The sequence below is a fragment of the Scardinius erythrophthalmus genome (genome assembly GCF_964197995.2).
Source record: "Scardinius erythrophthalmus genome assembly, chromosome: 25".
Classification (NCBI taxonomy): Eukaryota; Metazoa; Chordata; class Actinopteri; order Cypriniformes; family Leuciscidae; genus Scardinius; species Scardinius erythrophthalmus.
Window position 1 is genome coordinate 24,224,366 of NC_138245.1, and position 21,045 is coordinate 24,245,410.

General features: G+C 36.7%; 1 protein-coding gene across 1 annotated transcript; it reads left to right on the top strand.

The window, feature by feature from the left end:
• On the top strand, window positions 1–20,848 carry ttbk1a (tau tubulin kinase 1a; the record flags this gene model as incomplete). The annotated part of the gene is made up of 14 exons (XM_081357153.1): window positions 1–69; window positions 1,349–1,496; window positions 3,187–3,260; window positions 3,765–3,905; window positions 4,038–4,142; window positions 6,519–6,584; window positions 6,711–6,803; window positions 6,944–7,069; window positions 7,425–7,579; window positions 8,522–8,726; window positions 8,892–9,058; window positions 10,065–10,608; window positions 18,639–20,146; window positions 20,404–20,848. The coding sequence occupies 14 exons, from the start codon at window positions 1–3 to the stop codon at window positions 20,846–20,848; spliced, it is 3,846 nt and encodes a 1,281-aa protein (XP_081213279.1).
• Between the last annotated feature and the right edge of the window lie 197 nt (window positions 20,849–21,045).

Below are 21,045 nucleotides of genomic sequence, written 5' to 3' on the forward strand. Positions count from 1 at the left end.
ATGAACGGCACTGCAGAGCAGCAGGACATTCTGCCCCCAAATTGCATGGTCAAAGAACGATGGAAAGTGGTAAGTTTTCAAAAAATCAATACATGACATTTGTACACACAGGGACACACACTAAATTTGTTTTGGTGTAGAAACAATTTTCACTCAGAAATTGCAAGTAAATTTCACAAGCTATTACAAAGAAATGAATACATTGAATTAAACGTGATATTAAAGTGCAGGTGTAATGCTCAAAATAAAACATTCAGTTTGCTATCACTAATTTGACATAAAATTGGTGCAGAATCCAATATTTCAAGATTTTTTTTTGACATTTGGACTGTTTAACTATTTTTAACATAAAAATGTAATAGAAATACATAAGTTTAATTAAATTAGTTTTAAAGAAATTAAAAGTAGAAAATAAAAGTGACAGTAAAGACAGTTAAAAAAATAAGTTGCACATAAATGCTGTTCTTTTACATTTTTATTGATCAAACTGTCCTGGAATTTTTTTTTTACCATGTAAGTTGCAAATTTTCAGTAAAATGAAAAAAAAAATAGTATGTGGGTACATATAGAATAGATAAAGCTTCCCATCTTTTCTCCTATGCTCTTAGTAGATTATGTAACAGTAAAGCTCTTTTGACCCCAATCACTGGGACTGTCTTGTCAAAAGACATCACATAGAGATAAAATTCCTCAACAATTCCCAGTACAAGGGAGAAGAGAATCTTCTCACATGACTGATCACTTCCAGTCCAAGTAAACGGGCTCAAGAACCACTAGAACTAGACCATCAAATAGACATGATGATTTATGAGTCATTTGAAATCACAAATCTTCTGCTTGTTTTCTCCTTTGTCTTGTGGACATGTATTACTCTGTATGGTGCGGATATGAAATTTGCGACAAATTTATGCAAAGCTGACTAATGTTTGTTCTGCAGTGGGACTGCTGCACTATTGCATATCCCTGATCAATAGATTTGCCCTCTAGATTGGTCTATCAATGAAACAAGGATTATAACACGCAGATGTAGAAGAGATTCTGTTACAGTATTATTTGTTGAGCTTGTTGTTTTAGTCTGAATTGAAATCAATATCTCAGGAGAGTAAAATAAAGGTACTATTGACGCACTTGAAATGTAAATATTACCAAGTGCTTTTTGATGTTTCCCAGATGCTTCTTCCAAAAGACACTTTGCAAGGCTGCGTGCATTTTTATAAGATCATTGAATATTGACAACTTTTAATCACAACTGTTTCTCTGACTTTAGGTTTCCCAGCTCATACTTGAAATCAATACCAAATTAAACAGAAAAAAAAAACATCTTGTTGTGTTCCTTTTTGATGTACAGCTGAAGAAGATAGGAGGAGGGGGGTTCGGGGAAATCTACGAGGCGTTGGACCTGCTGACTCGGGAGAATGTGGCGTTAAAAGTGGAGTCAGCTCAACAGCCCAAACAAGTCTTGAAGATGGAGGTGGCAGTTCTGAAGAAACTGCAAGGTAAGACATGGTCATCATTAGGTCTTGGTTTTTGGTACAGCATCAAGATCACTCAATGACATTTGACATTGACAAGATATCACATTGTCCGATTACTGAAGACAGATTCCCCACAGAAATGCACAGGGTCATTCAAGTTATACAGTACCCTTTGAAGTCCTTAAAACTGTATTCTTGTGTTGTAATTTAAAGGCACACTATGCAAGATTTGTAGCTTAATATAACAGCTTTGAAATCATTTCGATAGTAAACGAACTCGTAGTAGGGCGAATCATCCCGATAGTTTGGGAGAGCAACCAGCAATGCAGGTTTGAGAGGTGGCGCCCCGACAAATTCTCGCGAGAATCACGACTTGCTTTGAAGCAGCCTCTATGGAAGACACTAGCACGCATTTCAGACGTGAATCATGGCAGAGTCGACGAAGAAAGCGCGGTCGTAACTTTACTCCACAAGTACCCCACAGTGACTCTAGGGGTCGCTGTTTGAGAAAAACGGAAACTGCATAGTGTGCCTTTAAGGAAGTTTGTCTACAAATTGCATACCCATTTATAATTCGTTTGTATACACTATCATTTAAAACAACAAAAGTGACTTATAATGCTACAAAAGATTTCTTTTTCAGATAAATGCTGATTTTTGAACCTTCTATTCATCAAAGAATCCTAAGAAAAAGTATATCATGGTTTTCTTCAACTTGATTTCATCATTAATGATAATAAGAAATGACTTCATATATCATCATTTTAGCAACAAATCATCATATTAGAATGATTTCTGAAGGATCATGTGACCCTGAAGACTGGAGTAATGGCTGCTGTAATGGAATAATATTTCACAATGTTTCTGTTTTGCCTGTGTTTCGATCAAATAAATGCAGCCTTGTTGAGTATAAGAGACATAAAACATTTTTAAAAATCTCACCGACCCCAAACCTTTGAATGGTAATGTATATTTTTAACCATTTATTAAAACCATTCTTAAATTACCATACTGACTTCCTGCAAATTTATCATATCCATTGCTAATATTTACTGACGTTTGGGCTGTTGTTTTCCCATCATTATGTAACTTCCTGGAGGATGATTTGATTAGTTAAGACACATAAAGGACTCATAGGATGAAAAATTATATTGAGGATACAGAAAAAAATGATAAATTAATTTACAATTAAGACAATATTTCCAAGAAAACATGTTGGAATCATTATAGAAAAGAAAGACTCAAAGAAACACAAGCCCTGCTGTGTTTCAAAGGCTTTATAGATTAAGTTGCATGCTAGTCGCATTGTATAATTTTATACAGTACTTAGTTGACATCATCATGACTGAGGCATTTATTAAAAGCTGTAAAGACTGACCATCCCATCACAGTGGACCATGTGCGTGGCATGTTGTATATTTAGCACTGTGAATGAAGCGGCAGTAACACAGCCTACGTGACTGCGAACATGTGAAGCTATACGCACACACTCACATTCTGATGATTCAGTTTAGCCATTAGTCATCAGAAAGAAGCAAAAAACAAACAAAAAAGAAGTACAAGTTGTCACATAATGGCATGTAGTATAAAGAAATTGTTGATTGGCCAAGTGGACATGGGTATTAGCCATTTAATCAGCTTGACTAATAATGCTATTCTTTATTTTTGTATATAAATTACTTGCACATGTTAATGTTATTTTCTTTTTTAGGTAAAAACCATGTGTGCAAGTTCATCGGCTGTGGGCGAAATGATAAATTCAACTACGTCGTCATGCAGCTGCAGGTAAACGACTCCCTTTCATAATATAGTTGGCGCATATAAAACCAAAGCTCATACACAGCGATGCAAATAAGTAATCCTTCATTTAAAAAATCATCATTAAAGGTGCATTGCGCAAGTCTCTGAGTTTTTGCAGAACTATGCCCCCTCTGGCGACAAGCGAAACTGCAACACTGCAACTGAACATGCATAACGTCACGCCCAGTCTCAAATTCCGACCCGAATCCCTCTTATTTATTTTACTGTACAGGATTATAGAGGCAATCACAGTGATCAGAGAAGGGCTCATTCAGCCCATCAGGCAATTGTTTAAGCATGTATGGGTTAGAAAAACGGGTATTTTTAACATGAAATGTTGCGCAATGCACCTTTAATCGATGAAAGTGGAACATTTTATAGTGCATCATAGATAACCATCACATGCTGGTTTCTTTCAAATTCTGAAGCTATCTTTACTGGTGTTATGGAGGTGTGAGGGTTTCACTTACACTTCATTATCACTCTCAGGGTAGAAACCTGGCAGATCTCAGGCGAAGTCAGCCACGCGGCACCTTTACCATGAGCACAACCCTCCGCTTGGGAAAACAGATTCTAGAATCCATTGAAGCCATTCACTCTGTTGGCTTTCTCCATCGAGACATCAAACCGGTAATATCTAATAGCCTTCCTGAAAATGTAATTGCCTTGTAATCATGTGTCTAATAATAAGATACTGCAACGCTGTCATTTGATTTCCAGAAGTGATTTTATTTATCAAGGATGTATGGATTTTCTTTCCAGTCAAATTTTGCCATGGGAAGGCTGCCTTCAACATACAGGAAATGTTACATGCTCGATTTTGGGCTCGCACGACAGTATACAAACACCAATGGAGAAGTCCGACCGGTATGTCACAGTTTAATTCCTTTTCAGTATTATTCATTGTTAATTTAATTATTTACTGCTGAATTATGCTCATTTGTTGTATGCGCTGAAGAAAAGTACATGTTTCCTGCATTGCAATGAAATATGACATTTCTTTCAATCAATATTATTGGTTACAATCCAACCATGATATTAGGTTGTCTTTTGATTGAGCCCAAAGGTCTGGTTTTATTAAGAAGCGCCTGAGATTTATTAGCAATAAAAAGCAATATTCACTGTAACACTGCAGGCTGGCAGAGAGACCAGCTTGAAAGCTCATGAGAGGTTTACAGAGCTCTCTGAATCAGGCACTGGGCTGTTTCCTCTTTTAGCTCATTACAAAGAGCTCTTCATTCGCACATGTTCCTCTCTTCTCCATCCTTCACACTATCTCTCTATTTCTCTGTACGTGCAGGTTTTAATGCAGCGGTATGAATATTTAATAAGACTGCATGCATCAGTGAGCAATGCCCCCAGGTTCAGCCTGAGAGAGTGTAATATTTTCAGCCCTCTTTCTCTCTCTCTCTCTCTCTCTCTCTCTCTCTCTCTCTCTCTGGCTCTCTCTATTTCTCCCTCTTTCTCTTTCGCCATTCCTTTCTGCACAGCTGAGTCAGCGGCACTCATTGATTCAGGCAGGAAACTGAGTGTCATCCTTTAGTCCATCTATCTATCTATCTATCTATCTATCTATCTATCTATCTATCTATCTATCTATCTATCTATCTATCTATCTATCTATCTATCTATCTATCTATCTATCTATCTCTCTCTCTCTCTCTCTCTCTCTCTCTCTCTCTCTCTCTCTCTCTCTCTCTCTCTCTCTCTCTCTCTCTCTCTCTCTCTCTCTCTCTCTCTCCCTCTCTCTCTCTCACTCACTCACTCACTCACCTGGGCAATGCAGTGCTGCAGCACTCAAGTGGTTTGGCTCTGCTTTTCTCCTGCAACCTTCAGGAGTTGTTTGTCTGTTCCTGCTGCAGATTGAAAATTTTGCTTAGGTTGATCCAAAACTACCTCTCCAGATCAATTAATAACTTTATAATGTTGAACAAATAACAAAACAGGTTTAAAACCAGACTGTAACTTTACTGTGAAGAAAATTCTTCACTTTAAATGCAATTGCAGCATGTTTTTTTATCCAATCTGTGGTATCCATTCATATTTATGAGATCCTAAAAAAATCATTTTTAGGATTATAAATAGTTTTGGTGTCCTCAGAACTGTATATGTTGCCTTTTTTTTAAATGCATACAGTATAAATAGGACAATGAAGGTCCAGAGTCATATGCTGCCATGTTTGCTTGTTAATATTTGTAAATGTTTTTAATTGTACCCCATTTTTTAAATATAGCTACTTATTTGTTATACTACTAACATTTTCCTATTGACAGCATTTGAAGGACATTGCATGGGGTCATTTGTATAATTTTGCCTGGTGCAAATGGACATTATTTCTGCTTTTACTTTTGTTTGACCATCTTGTCTTATTTTGCAGTTTTCGTTTGGGGTTTTAAGTTATGACGTGCATGTCTGACGTATTTCTCCATCTGTTCCCTTCTCCCCACACTCTCACCAATGGAAAGACTTTCATTGTGAGTGACTTCATGGAGTTCTCATCTTTGCTTTATATCTGACCTCATATTTTTTTCATTTATAGCATATATATATATATATATATATATATATATATATATATATATATATATATATATATATATATATATATATATATATATATATATATACATATACATATATATACAGTATATATATATATACAGTATATATATATATATATATATATATATATATATATATATATATATATATATATGTATGTATATATATGCACGCATGCATTAGGAGAGTTTGGCATTCAAGTTCAGCAAAAGTACAGTTTCTATAATTGTCAGTAAAAGAGTGAACACGGTAAGAGAAAATGAACTGCATCCAAATGAAATGTCATTTGTTCTGCAAAACAGATGCTGCTTGTCATGTCATTTAGTTAATCAAAAATAAATTAGTTGATTTGGTTTGTAAGAAAGTCCCATTGGGACTAATACACACTCATGCACGCACAGACACACAGGTAAATTTACGCGACGGAAGGTGTTTACCTTTTGCGTTGCGTGTTCAATGTTCTGGAAGAGTGGAACGCTATGTTCAGTGGAGTGTGTGTTGTGCATTGTGTATCCCTCTCCTGTTGCTACAAATTAAATTAATAATACATAAAATATACACAGTAATATTTTTGTCTGATTTGTTTTGATTTACCTAAATATATATAGAGAATTCTAAGTATTACAGATGACGAAAATAAAATGCAAAAATAAACTTTTCCTAATACATTTCTGCTTTTAGCCCAGAACTGTTGCAGGATTTCGAGGGACTGTTAGATATGCATCTGTCAATGCACATAAAAACAAAGTAAGTGCTTAGTCTATGTCTACTTATGTATTTATATCAAACAATGTATTTTACAGGATATACAATAATCTAATGTTATTTCCCTATTCATTTTAATGGAATTCTTGTGTTGTTTTTTTATTACAGGAAATGGGTCGCCATGATGACTTATGGTCATTGTTTTACATGCTGGTTGAATTTGCTGCTGGGCAGCTGCCGTGGAGGAAAATTAAAGACAAGGTGCTCTGACTTTCCTTGCCTGATTTGAAAATCAGAGTTTGTTATTTTTTTTTACTACATTTTTTTTTACTTGAAATTAAGTTTTATTTTGAATCAGACCACCATTGTTGAAATGTACTGTTGTCATCTGCATCTTTTAGGAGCAGGTGGGTCAGATAAAGGAGCGCTATGACCATAGGATGCTGCTTAAACACATGCCATCAGAGTTTAATGTCTTCCTGGAGCATGTTTTAACCCTTGACTACTACACCAAACCAGACTATCAGGTACCTACAATAGAAACTCTAACTCTCTATATATCTTATTATTAAACAGATGTGTACCAAATAGAATACTAAAATAGATTTTTATATTGTTTTTTCAATATCTTTAAAAATGTTTTTCCTGTTTATTTGACTGTTTATTTATTACATTTACTTTATATATTGTACATCTCTCTCTCTCTCTCTCTCTCTCTCTCTATATATATATATATATATATATATATATATATATACAGTATATATATATGAATATTAAATATTAAACATTATATAACAATGTATAAGAATTACATGGATGCATTTCATCATACAGAATCAGATATGAGTAGTCTTTACTAAGGTGTCTTTTCTGTGTCAGCTCCTGATGTCAGTGTTTGAGAACAGCATGAAAGAACGCATCATCACAGAGAATGAGGCATATGATTGGGAGAAAAGTGGGACGGACTCCACGATGTCTGCCACCACACCGACAGCAGCACAGCAGAACACACGGCCCACAGCGGCTATGATTGGGTAAGAACCGCATGCATGTGTGAACACATCACACACCATGTGTATATGCCTGTGGACGTGTGACCCTATCCATCCATCCATCCATCCATCCATCCATCCATCCATCCATCCATCCATCCATCCATCCATCCATCCATCCATCCATCCATCCATCCATCCATCCATCCATCCATCCATCCATCCATCCATCCATCCATCCATCCATCCATCCATCCATCCATCCATCCATCCATCCATCCATCCATCCATCCATCCATCCATCCATCCATATTGTTAAATATCCTCTTGTACACGAACACACAAATGCACCACACTTTACAAAACCCACACTAATTCACAGGCAGCCTCTCAAGGGATTTTGTTACTTGTCGTACATTGTCACATAAAAGCCGTACAGATGGACGAAAGGCATGATTAAAGTCTGAAATACTCAAGCAACTGAAAAAACAAGGGACAAGCTTGAATGTGTTGTCTTATTTGCTTTTCTTAATCACTGTTATTTGCATACTGATACATTTTGCAAACTGATTTATTAGTCACAAACATACAATGCTTCTTGGAACATTGTGGTTTGTTTTCAGTAGGTTTACATGTTCAGAGAGAAGAATACTCACTTCTGATGGAAATGTCACTGACTTATTTGAGTCCATTGCAGTTCTGGAAAGGCAGAGTTGTTGTATTGCTCCAGGACATGAAGAACATTTTACCATGAAATAGAAAAACGACTTTTAAAGGAGTTCCCCCTCTGATGCTTATTCTTGAAAGCTCTGGGTGATATTTACAGAAAATGACTCTATAAAGGTGAAGCATGTCATAAACAGATATTTTTTTAAACAACCCCAAGTAGGTTTCCCAAAACATTTTCTAAAGTCATTCAGGGTTGACTTGATTTTTTATTTTTTTTAAATTGAAATTGATTGTGATCTTTTCTTGAACCTTTAGGGTTATAAATGTAACCCAGATGCCTGGTGACCTTCAGAGGGAAAATACAGATGACGTTGTGCAGGACGAGCACCTAAGCGATCAGGAAAACGCCCCTCCGATTCCCTCTGGCCGGCCAGCTGCTGGTAGTCAGTTACCCACTGACGCAGATGGATGGGAGGAGACAGACTTTAATCGCAACAAACTCAGGATTAACATTGGAAAGGTGCAGAGCACTCCAATGAATATAATCCAATCAAATACTTTTCATGATCATATTTTAAAAAGCAATTTTGTTTATTTTAAAACCAATTAAACATAATCCATTTGAAGTTTCATAAGTCAGTTTTTTTTATATATATATTTCATTTTCTTTGATTTTATGTTGCAGGGAGGACAAGAGGAAGATGGTAGCCGGGGTGTGTGTCCTGTGTCGCCACAACGAGGAGGGTTGGACTCTCCGGGTATGCAGGTGCACTCACTCAGGTACCGACGGGTCAACAGCCCTGAATCTGATCGCATATCTGCCGCTGATGGACGGGATGGTTACGGACAACGGTGGGTCGAAATTTTTGTATCGAATCAGCCAGTCAGAAGTTAGATAACGAACCATCTGTTTTATAATATTAGCTTGACTGTTTTGAGTCATAATATCCACATGTAAAGAGATAATAATATAATGAGTAGGCTATTTTCATTGATGAAATTTTAATTCATTGCATTGTTCAAATAAAGGCATTACAACATGATTATTTCATATACACTACTGTTAAAAAGTTTGGGGTCAGTAAGATTTTTTTTTAAATAAATTTATACTTTTATTCAGCAAGGATGTATTAAATTGATCAAAAGTGACAGTTAAACATTTATAATGTTACAAAAGATTTCTATTTGGGAAACAAAATCTGTTATTTTGAACTTTCTAATCATCAAAGCATCCTGGACAAAAAAGTAGCACAGTTTCCACAAAAATATTAAGCTGTTTTCAACAGTGATATTCATAAGAAAATGTTTCTTGAGCACTAAATCAGCATTTTTGAACGATTTCTGAAGGATCATGTGACACTAATGATGCTGTAAATTCAGCTTTGTCATCACAGGAATAAATTACATTTTAAAATAGAATAAAAAACAAAATAGGTATTTTAAATTGAAATAATATTTTAAAATTGTACTGTTTTTACGGTAGTGAAATAATTTTTTTCTTTGATTTTTCCAGCAAAAATAGCTTGTGTATATATTTTTTTTATAAATAACGTGTTTCTGGAAAATCAAAGGAAAAAATATTTATTCTACAGTGAGAAATATTTTTTTCTTCTATTTTCCAGCAAAAATAATGTGTATATTTGTATGTATGTACATATGTATGTGTGTATGTATACATATATATATATATATATATATATATATATATATATATATATATATATATATATATATATATATATATATATATATATTGTTCCTGTAATAATATATAATATTGTGCTCATACTGCCCATTCATACTATTCATATTTTTGTGTCATTTAGCATCATAAATTCATTATTTATTCCTTTCTCAGCTCTCGAATGGACATCCTGGGTTCTCCTTCTCGGCATGTTTACTCCTCCCAGCCTGCTCAGATGCTGTCCATCGACGGTTGTCGCGGAGACCGCGGTCGTAATGAGGCCTCTGCGTCGGTGGACCAGGAAGCCCACAGCAATGCCTTCATCCGCTCCGTCCCACTCGCAGAAGAGGAGGACTTTGACAGCAAGGAGTGGGTAATCATAGACAAAGAAACGGAGCTCAGAGACTTCCACCACCTCCCAGGAGCCGAACCCACCACATCTGGCACCACGGATGAGGAGCCGGAGGAATTACGCCCTCTGGAGGAAGGAGAAGAGCGGCGGAGACATAGAGGGACAGATCCGTCAGTCAGGCCCAAGACGTCACACGGCGACCGGACGACACGAGGCATGCTGCCGCTTACGGAGGAGGAGGCGTCCAGGAGGAGCGGGAAAGGCCAGTCAACCTCAGCGGAGAGCCCTGTGCAGTCACCCTGTCACTCGCTGCCCTCCGGACGGCCACGGCGGAGAGAGTCAGAAACCAACGGACCTCAGAGACAGGTAAGACTATCCTGACTAACCTGCACTGACATTCTTAGCCTAAAGATGGAGTGCATTGCTGGGTTTAAGGTGAGTGAGGCTGAAAATATTTGATGGTGGTAAAGAAATCATGAGGTCCAGTTAGAAGCGATATAATAAATTGTTTGTTTACAGACACTTTTTTTTTTTTGTACATCATTCTTTGGATGCGGTGTGGGTGCAATGTTTTCGAGCTCATGAGATGCTGAAGAAAAATGGTCTGGATAAGAATTTTAAAATTAGATCAGGAAAAGGATGCTTATTCACAAACCAGCTTTATCAGCTGAGTACTGGATTTTATCAGCTAATAATGAAATAAATGATAGGGAAATATCAGATAAGATGGCAGGAACACTATACTGTAATTTCTTTATATTGCATTGCATCTTGCTATTTTGTTACTTCTCTGCTTGCAAATAAATGATATTATTTTAAAAACATATTAATTAAAATATTTTAAGTTTTACAAAAATTTTATACAAATTCAATACAAAAATGTTTATATATACACTACCATTCAAACGTTTGGAGTCAGTAAGATATTTTTTTTTGAAACATATTAAAACTTTCATTCAGAAAGGAATTGATCAAAAGTGACAGTAAAGATATTTATAATATTAAAGATTTCTATTTAAAATAAATCCTGTTCTTTTGAACTTTCTGTTCATCAAAGAGTCCTGAAAAAAAAGTATCATGGTTTCCAACAAAAATATTAAACAGCACAACTGTTTTCAACATCGATGATTATGAGAAATACTTTGCATCTATTAAAATAGAAAACATTTATTTAAAACTGTAGCAATATTTCACAGTGCAGCTGTTTTTACTGTATTTTTGTTTAAATACAAAAAGCATAAAAAAACAAACAAAAATTCTTACTGATCCCAAATTTTTGGACAGTTATGTAAAGGGATGCACGATAAATCGGCCGTCATATCGGTATTGGTCGATAAGTGTTAATTTTTAATGTTATCTTTATCGGCTTGATAAGAAAATGTTGCCAATATATTAAAGTAAATAATGGATTATTTCCTTCAGCTGAGATACTTCAGATGTGCACTGTTCGCAATGATGGTTTTGAATTGCTTGAAATATGATTGCAATCACTTCAAAAAAGGAGTGTAACATGCACAGTACAAGTCTGTCATATAGGTTACTTAAAATTATAATGAGAATATTATAGTTGTGTGCTTGGGACATGGCTTTTAATGGTGAGACTTTTGGTTTTGTAAGCAGGCTCTCAAAAATGATATCGGCCAATGTATCGGTTATCTGCTTTCAAATATAAAGAATTATCGGTTATCGTGTCAGCCATCATTTTCATATCGGTGCATCCCTTGTTATGTATCTGTATGTAAATGTTTGTAATAAATTGTGTAAAAAATATTACTAAACCAACCTATAATCCTCTTTGGAGCGCTTTCAATCTTGTTTTAAATGTGGTGCCTGATCTTTTCAGCCACCACACATACAGTACATCAGGAATTTCTTGTACCTTTAGAAATTTGTTCACTTTTCACTTGTTCCAAGAGCGAACATGAAATACTGGTTCCAGAGACATGTGCAGGAGACTTGGTTTAACTTAAGTCCCGTTATAGCACTTTTTCCATTTTTAAAATAGCATATCTGTCTTAAACCCAACTTTAATCTATATAAAGCCAGTGCTTTGTGATGGGGCGGTGCTATTGTCTCCACTTTTTACAGGGCGTGTGCCTATTTCTTTCTCCCTTTCTTCTCTCTCCATCTGTCACTCTCTCTTTAATTCACTGTCTGACACACAGACTCATGCCTCATCTCTTCTTTTCAGACCATCAAACATTTGGTTTTCACATGATTTGCTACAATGTAATGATTCTTCTTTGTTCATGATTTGTATTTTGGAAAACTTTTGTATGCTGAAGTTCAGCTGTAACCAAGGGGGTATTCAAGGCCATGTACACACTACAAAGCTTTGATCAGGTATCATTTTCATATGTAAAGAATAAGGAGTCTTTCGTACTACAGTTTTGTGAAATGGAGGTAACCATAGTGATTTTTTCACACCCTGCAGTTGTAAACAAGAAACATGGATACCAAACAGTGTTAGTGACTGATTAGTGTGCCATTTGTTATGAAATCATTTATGCTCATTAAGCTGATTTCATTGCATTAACTAAAAAAAATAAAATTGAGTTGCTGCAACCTTAAAGGGATTGGTAACCCAAAAATGGTTTTCAATCTCTGAAAAAAATCTGAAAATGGTTTTCAAAAATTCTGTAATTTACTCACCCTGATGTCCTTACAAAACTATATTTCTTTGTTTCTTTTCTGGAACATAATTTTTTATTTTATTTTTTGTCCATACAATGGAAGTCAATGGTAACCAAAACTGGTTGGCAACTTTCTTCAAAATATCGTCTTTTATGTTCCACAGAAGAAAGAAAATCATACAGGTTTGGTACAACATATAAATAATGACAGAATTTAAATTTTTTGGCTGACCTATCCTATTTAATATTCTAGAAATGATTTCACTTGTTTAATTCGGTTGTCACTCCTGTAATAACTGAACTCAGTATGAACAGAATGGGATTAAAAGTAGCTGCAGTGTGTACATGGCCCAAATTTCTTTTTTCCTTTCCAGATAGAATTACTAGATGATTTCTTAAATCTTCAGAAATATCCGGTTTGTTTTCAGCAGTTTTTCAGAAAAAAAAACAAACACAAAAAACTCTGAGAGTAAACTAGACCTTTGCTAATTGGATTCCGGGGCTGTGTATTTCTTGTCCTTCAGAAAAACACTTTTTTTTACTTTTTTTACTTTTTTTTACCTCAATACTGTGTTTGTGTCTTTGACTGCGTTCAAAATGAGGGGTCTACTGCTGAGCGTTCCTTCAAATTTTTTCAACTCTGACTGTTGCTTGTCTTTTTAGGACGCTCAGCACTAAACCATTCAGTAAAACTCTGCACTAATTCACATTAAAGTTATTCATTTTCATATTTTAATGTTTGTCATCCCTCATAGTCCAAAACAAAATGTGTGAGAAGATTTCAGACGCTCTTTACCACTAGGGTGAGCCAGATGACATATAGTAGACCAGCAGTTTTGCTCATCTTAAAAGTTAGCTAGCTAGTTTATTCTTCTCATTTACCCATGAGGAAATATAGCAGAGAAAAAAAAAAATCTGGGGCATTTTTCTGAATTCTGTTTAGAATAACTTGCCCCTTACATTGTTTCGCTGTAAACACAGTCACAGCCTTTTCAAGCTGAACTGAGATTGCTGGATTGTCTCTTTTGTATGATAGCCAAAATCTCAAATCAAAACAGATGAGGATGCTCATTTTCCCAGCAGTCTTCACCTTTTAAATGCCCACTGCCTTTTGCTCGGCCTTTCGCTCAAAATCACGTATGACACGTTGATTTCACCCACGGAGAAAATACCAAGGCTGCCGCTGGAGCCACAAAAGAAGAGTGAAAGAGGTGTTTGCGGTAAGCACAGTTTAGGCTAGTCCCTTTTGTACCTGTTTGATGAACTTGCTCATTGTTTTTTCTTCTGTTTGTCATCATTTTATCCATATTTACCCATTTTTATCCATGTGTGTTTGTGTTTGTATGCCTGACCATTCATTTTTCTTAAGTTGTCCGCATTTACAACGACGGTGTGATGATACCGATCGGTAAAATGGTTAAAGTACTCTTTGTCTGGAATCTCTCTGCTCATTGTCTTATACATGGTCACATGTGGCACATTTTTGAGAGGTGGATCTGCATCAAACGAACAGCCTCTGTGGAATAGAGGCTCTCAGTGTTGGCTGCCCAACCAAAAAGAAAAAAACATAGCTATCCCTTTAGCTTTGTCTCTTGTGAAACTTGTTTCCAGGCAACCCGTTGTAGGTCTGTGTAAAGAGAGCCCGTTCCTCTCTTTCCTCTGAGTGTCTGGCGTTCTCCTCACTGCATGCGACTGGGGAGATGCCTTAAATGTTACAAATACAAATCCTCTGTTAAGCTCGTGAATTTCAACGCTCGCTCTTTCTCGTTTTATTTCAGCTGGATGATGACAGGCCTCACACGGGCCCGCGTTCCAACCAGCTGCGACGTCTCGCCTCCTACGTCTTCTCGTCCTCGACGTTGGAGACCGAGCAGTACCCTCACGCCGGAGGATCCTTCATCCAGCGCAGCCGGTCGGCCGAGAGCAGCCCGGCTCACGGTAACCTCCGATCGGGCTCGAGGCGTCACGCTCCCCTGCAGCCGCCTGGAAGTCCGCGCAGCAGGCACTCCATGCTCAACGTGTCCCGCGTGCAGATCCAGCAGATGCTGGCCAAACTGATGAACAAAAACAGCTGAGGAAAGCTGACGTAATCTCTTCTCGCACACCGATGTGAAAGACTTTTTTTTTTTTTTAAAGGATGTTGAAATATTTTGGGAAAGATGAAGTCTTTTCTGATGCAATAAACTGTAGAGGGCTGTAAGAAGGGAACGACGTGTTAAAGGGAATGCCATGCTTTTACACACGCTGTTCATAACTCGCACTTTCTGCTTGTTATGAACAAACGCTTTAGTCATTTTAATCACTCTGTGAGTAAAAAAAATCACATTAGATATAGCGAACTATAATGATATTAATAGCCAAAATTCATTACCTGCAGTGGCTATTCGTGTACCTCAGTTGCATTTGCAGCTGTGGTCAACCTGAAACATAATACCGCTGCCTTTAATATGCAAGTTATTTTATTGTCTTCCATGCAAAAAAACATGTATTAGTATTATAATTTAAGTTATCAAACACGTTCTAAGCCATCATCCATAGTACACATTGTTCCTTACCTATACGCAGGCTTTCAATTTTACAATTTTTTTTTTCTGTGCTCTAAAGGTGCTTTTGCCTCACAAAGGAGATGTTATGCAAGTTGAATGAAAGTGTTTTAAATATAAAATGGAACCATAGGAGCAAAAGGGAATAATATGTCAATGCTTTTATAACCAATGAAGTGGCATGCTGGAGTCTGGTTATCTTTTACAGACGAAATATGAGATAAATGAGTCGGCTGTTGTGTCAGTCATACAGGAAATGAAAGAACAGCACGCATTTTGGTTTCTCTGCCACTGATTAAAATTAGTATAGCCATAAATTAAGCAAAAATAATATATATATATATATATATATATATATATATATATATATATATATATATAATATATATATATGAAAGCAGTTTCCATTAAATAGCATCTTTTTTTTGTGCGTGTTTAGGAAGGTGTGTAGATAAAAGCTTCCATATCTCATTTAATCATATATTTATGTGCATAGAGCTTTGAATGCGCTGTGTACGCATTATATCTCATTAAATACCTCCTAGTTAGTCTTGGGTTGGATGCACAGTTTTTTGTTGTATGTTATTGAGTAGCAAATTAATGTGTGTGAGACTGCTGTAGGGTCTTTTGTGTACTGTTCTCACTATTGCACTTTAAAAAAGACACCGAATTGGAGCCATAGCTGTTTCCTTGGCGATGTGATTGATTGCAATAAGATGTGAACGGTGGTTTTGAATTGAGCGGTACAAGATTGTCATTCTCAGTTAAAACCCACTAGTGTTTATACTGAAAAAAAGAACTGAAAATAAGGGCATATTCTAGAAAATATTATGTACATTAGACATTTAGTGAATAAATAGCACCTTGGTTGAATAAACTTCATTTTATGGATGTTGGTGGCTCAAGTTGTTTTAAACAACCTAGGCTTGAAAGTTAAATGGCTCTTGCAGTGTTGTTGTTGTAGCAGGCAGAGATCTTTTGGCAATATAACATAAGATGCATGCCTGGATTGTGAAAGTTGATGGAAAATGTATTTATACTTTCCTTTTGTCAGGAAAGAAAAATGATACGGTCATTAATTGTTTAGAAAACCATTACTTTTGCTAGATTTTAATTTATGTTTATGATTCTATTTTTTAAAACGACTTGACTAAAATTAAACTGTTTTTTTTTGTTGCAGAATAAGTGTTTTTAAACATATTAGAAACATGGGAATTCAGAAAAATTGCATTCGAAAATCTGTTGTTTGTTCACGCATACATACAACTTACAGTTTTGGAGTGTGTACTGCACCTTTATATGATTGAATTGTGCATCTTCAGTCAGTGCATATTGAAATTGTATTAGAACAGAAATGATACATTTCAAAAATGACTTGGTTTCTGTATATGTTTCTGGTACTGTCACAGTCATGGCTTCTCACATGAATGTACTGTTATATACCCAAACAGGCTGCTAACTCTTGCACTTATTTTGCACATTTGCTTTTGCCTGGATTACATCAATATGTTTAGCTGTAATTTTACAGTAATGGCACCGACATTAACGGTGCAAGAAAAGTCGTTATTGTTGAGACTGTCCAGGTCTGTTGACTGGGAACTACTGGAAAGACAGTGCAGTTCAAAACCTTTTTTGCATGACTAACAAATGAAGTTGGTCCATGAAAGCAAGTGAAACTAAGACAATTTTGTATGGCTTATGTTATGCCTTTATGTTTCCATGAATTGTATATTGATTATTGATTTACATACTAAGTGATCAACAGAGAAAATTCCTTAGTTTTTTTTTAAAGTTGACAATATTCAAAATATTTAATTGACAAATAAATTTGCATTAAAGCATCTTTTTTTTTAAGATCTACCATTACAAAAAGTTTTTGTAAAAGATCTTCTTTTCGTTTTAAGCACTGTTTACAAAATTTTCGAAGGCCTTTTATTTTATTTCTACCTGAACATCTGCATGTGATGCTCTGAAATACCAAAAAGAAATTCATTTAGTCTATCACATCCCACCACTGCTCTTATGAGTTTTTGATGGTTTTACTTTATGCCTATACACAATGCCTTTGTCACAATAACACCTTTAGGATGGAGGAAAATGCTGTATCATAGCTGTAATGTGCATGTTGTATGATATATTGTTGATTGCAGGGTCATTCTCTATAATGTATATAGTGAGATGTGATGGATCAAGGACGTTTGGAGCATAATCATGTCTGCAGGGAGTGATAATCTTAGCTTGGTGTTGTGAGAAGCTTCACTTGAACTACAATGAACTCTACTATGTTGACACCGATACACAGCTGAAAAGCAACAATGTACACAGAACAAGCTCTTGATGGAGCTGATACAAGCACCGACTGTTGTCAATATTTAATGTATTCAGTATATTTGCAATTAAAAACAACTATGTGTCAATGGTAACAGCGCTAATTTAAAAGTGTGTGCTGTTAAATAACAGTGTAAAACTAATTTGCAGAAGGTTTTATTTAACTTTTTATGTAACCAGGCAAGTAATTTAAGAGCAAGATTTTATTTACAATGACAGTCTGGTATTGCTATGTAATGTAAATGGGCTGTGATCTGTTAGATTGATGTACAATAAGCATATTACCTTTTCTATCACAACATCACTGTACAGTATGCTTGTAATATTTCCAAGTTTAGCATGTATTTTAAACTTTTTTTAAATGATAGGATAATTGTACATATATATCTAAGAAAGAGAAATTAAATCAATACTGTATAGATAAAAGCATGTTATCTGGTTGGTTTTAGTCTGTATGTATTGTATAGAAAACCTGTATGTTGGATACACTTGAAAAAAAAAAGCAAAATATGACTGGCTGCTGTAAAATGGAAAATTCTTTAACACATTTTTGTGCCTTTTTTATGTATGTAATCTAGACAATCTTAAAAAGCTTGTGTACAATTTAAACATAATTAAAGTCTTTGAGAAAAAAACATTGTTGTATTGTGTGGTTGTATAATGTATAGCAATGATTTTATCTATTAGAAATTAATAAAATGATTAGAAAAAGTATGTGTAAACTCAGTTATGAAGTACAGTATGTCTTCATATACAGTAAGTATGTGTTGCTGGAAAGTGTTTTCCAGGAATATCTTACTGAACAGGATCTCGTTGTTTCTCATAATTTTTCTTACACTGCCTTACCAATATGGCAGTATTGTAACTTTAGCATTTTTATGTTATCCTTTAGGGCCCAACCCCGGGTGAGCCCCTATTGTCACCTACTGACTACAGGACTAAATCCCCATCCTCTGAGAAGGAGATGTTTCATATCCTTCCTAAACTGCAGGCTAAGAGAGCCGACTTCCTCACCGTCATGCTTACAGGAAGCCTACACCAGCGACGGGCCTTCACAGCCACACCGCCTGAAACACAAGATGAGGGACCCAGAGATGACGACGTCACGAAGAGTGAATCTAGTAGTGGCGCAAGCGAAAAGAGCACCGAACCTAGTCAAGATGGGGCTCCTTCCACCTTAGTGGCCGATGATCCGCACAAGGAGTCAAAAGAACCGGGTTCTGTTGCTGAAGTAGATCCTGACCAAGAGGACGTCTCGAACACCCTTGTTTTGTTCTCACCAGGAGACACAAAGAAGTCTCCCAATGTTATAAATGCGACGGATGTGGATCAAGCTGTGGCGGGATCTGATGCCCCTCAAAATGAGCCGTTGGATGAAGTTGGTCGACTAGAGGTGCAGGTCCAGGAGGACATAAAGCAGGCAGAGAGGTCTTCAGATGCAAGGCAACCTGATGCAATTAGTGTTGACCCATCCATACAAACATCTAAACTGGTGGTAACTGTCTCAACAGCTTTGGTGGCCTCAGCCTCAATTGCATCACCCCCTTTCTCCAAAGTGGAGCGAACTTTTTTACACATTGCAGAGACAACCCATCTGAATGTCATGTCTTCCAGTGGTGCACAGGTTCTTGAAGTTTTAGAGGAGGTTGAAGGCAAATCACAATCCAAGCGGATAAAGGACAAGTCAGTCCTTTCTCTAGAGCCAGGAGGAGTTGCAGCGTGTGTCCAGTCTGAAGTGACCTCTCAAACTCTTACAGAGGAACCTCGGGTACTCAATGTTCTGCATGGGTTTTTGCCAAATGAGACTGCTAAAAAATGGGAAGGTCTTGTGCTTCCTCTACTCTCTGAGTCTAGGGAACCCATCCATCAAGGTTCATCAACTGAATCCAAACAGGACAAACAACTAAAAGAGGAATATCAAGAGGAGAACACAGTACCTGAAAGTGTTTCTAAACATCCAGGACCAAGGAGCAAAAGTCGAATTCCTATCCTAGTCCCAGAAGAAGAGCCAGGATCTGAACAATCCCTGCCCATCAAAGAGCGACTGCGTAGAAGAGCCATGCAGCAAGACCTGGCCCGTCAAGCTGTAGAAAGACAACGTCAGGGCCGCTGGATAAGACTAAATTCCAGGACTTCATCCTCACTATCTTCTGGAGACGAGCCCAAGAGACCTTCAGAGACTCTTTCTACTACAGGCTCAGAGGAAGATATTCACGTATCTGATGATTCTGTCAAGAAACTCAAGAAGAAGGCTGAGGAAAAGTACCAAACAGAGTGGCACAGCAGGATCCCACGGCCAGTTACCCCAATAAGAAAGCCTTCAACTAAGCTAGAAGTAGTGGCTCCTGTAATCCATCCTGAAGCTGGAAATGCAAAATTAGAACAAAAGCCAAGCAATGGGTAAGTTCACGTCAAACATGTTTGACAGCCAGGGTTGTGCACCATTTAGTATCAAATTGAGAATGCATTGAATTTGGATTGCAACTTCAACTCAAATTCCAATTCAGTTTTCAAATAGGATGAAGAACATTTAAATTCACACTTAAGAATTTAATGGGAGCCATTTCTTTAATTCAGAATTTTACACAATCCAGTTGACAGCATACCAAAAATATGAATATGGTCAATTAAATTGTATTTTGTTTTATTCACCTTAGGTCAAAGGTACAACCACAATCAGGATCAAGTGCTCCACCACTTCACACAAGATCAAAATCAACATTATCTTGTTCTACCAAGCCAAGTGGAAGCAATCGCATGCCTCTCTCCTGTATTCCGGCTTTGTCTCGTCGCAGCATGAGCACCACAAACTGCACTTTCTCTTCAACCCGTATCGCCAGTCCTTCGCCCCATAGGCTACCCATACGAACTGCAGTTAGCGAATCTCGCAAGCAGCCGTTTGCCCTCCGTACCACTGTGGATCTCCCACTGAAGTCTAGGACTACTACTTGCAGTGGTCCTGCAAAGGACCCCAAACCATCACCAAACCAACCCACCAATACACATGTAAGGAATCAAACCAAAGCTTCTGCTCATTCAAAGAACACAGTACCCATGAAAAGGGAAAAAAGCACAAGCAACAAAACAGCTGCAGCCAGATAAGACACTGTGACTGCTGTTTACTGGGATTGTTTCTTCTCAATTACTTGAACATATTGCCTCAACATGTAATCGGCCCCATTGACCAAAATTAACCTTTTAATTAATTTAATGTTCTTCCTAATCTACAAATGGCTATAGTTCCAATTTTGAATTCTGTACCAAATAATTTTATGTTGTACTATAAGGGTGAACAATGT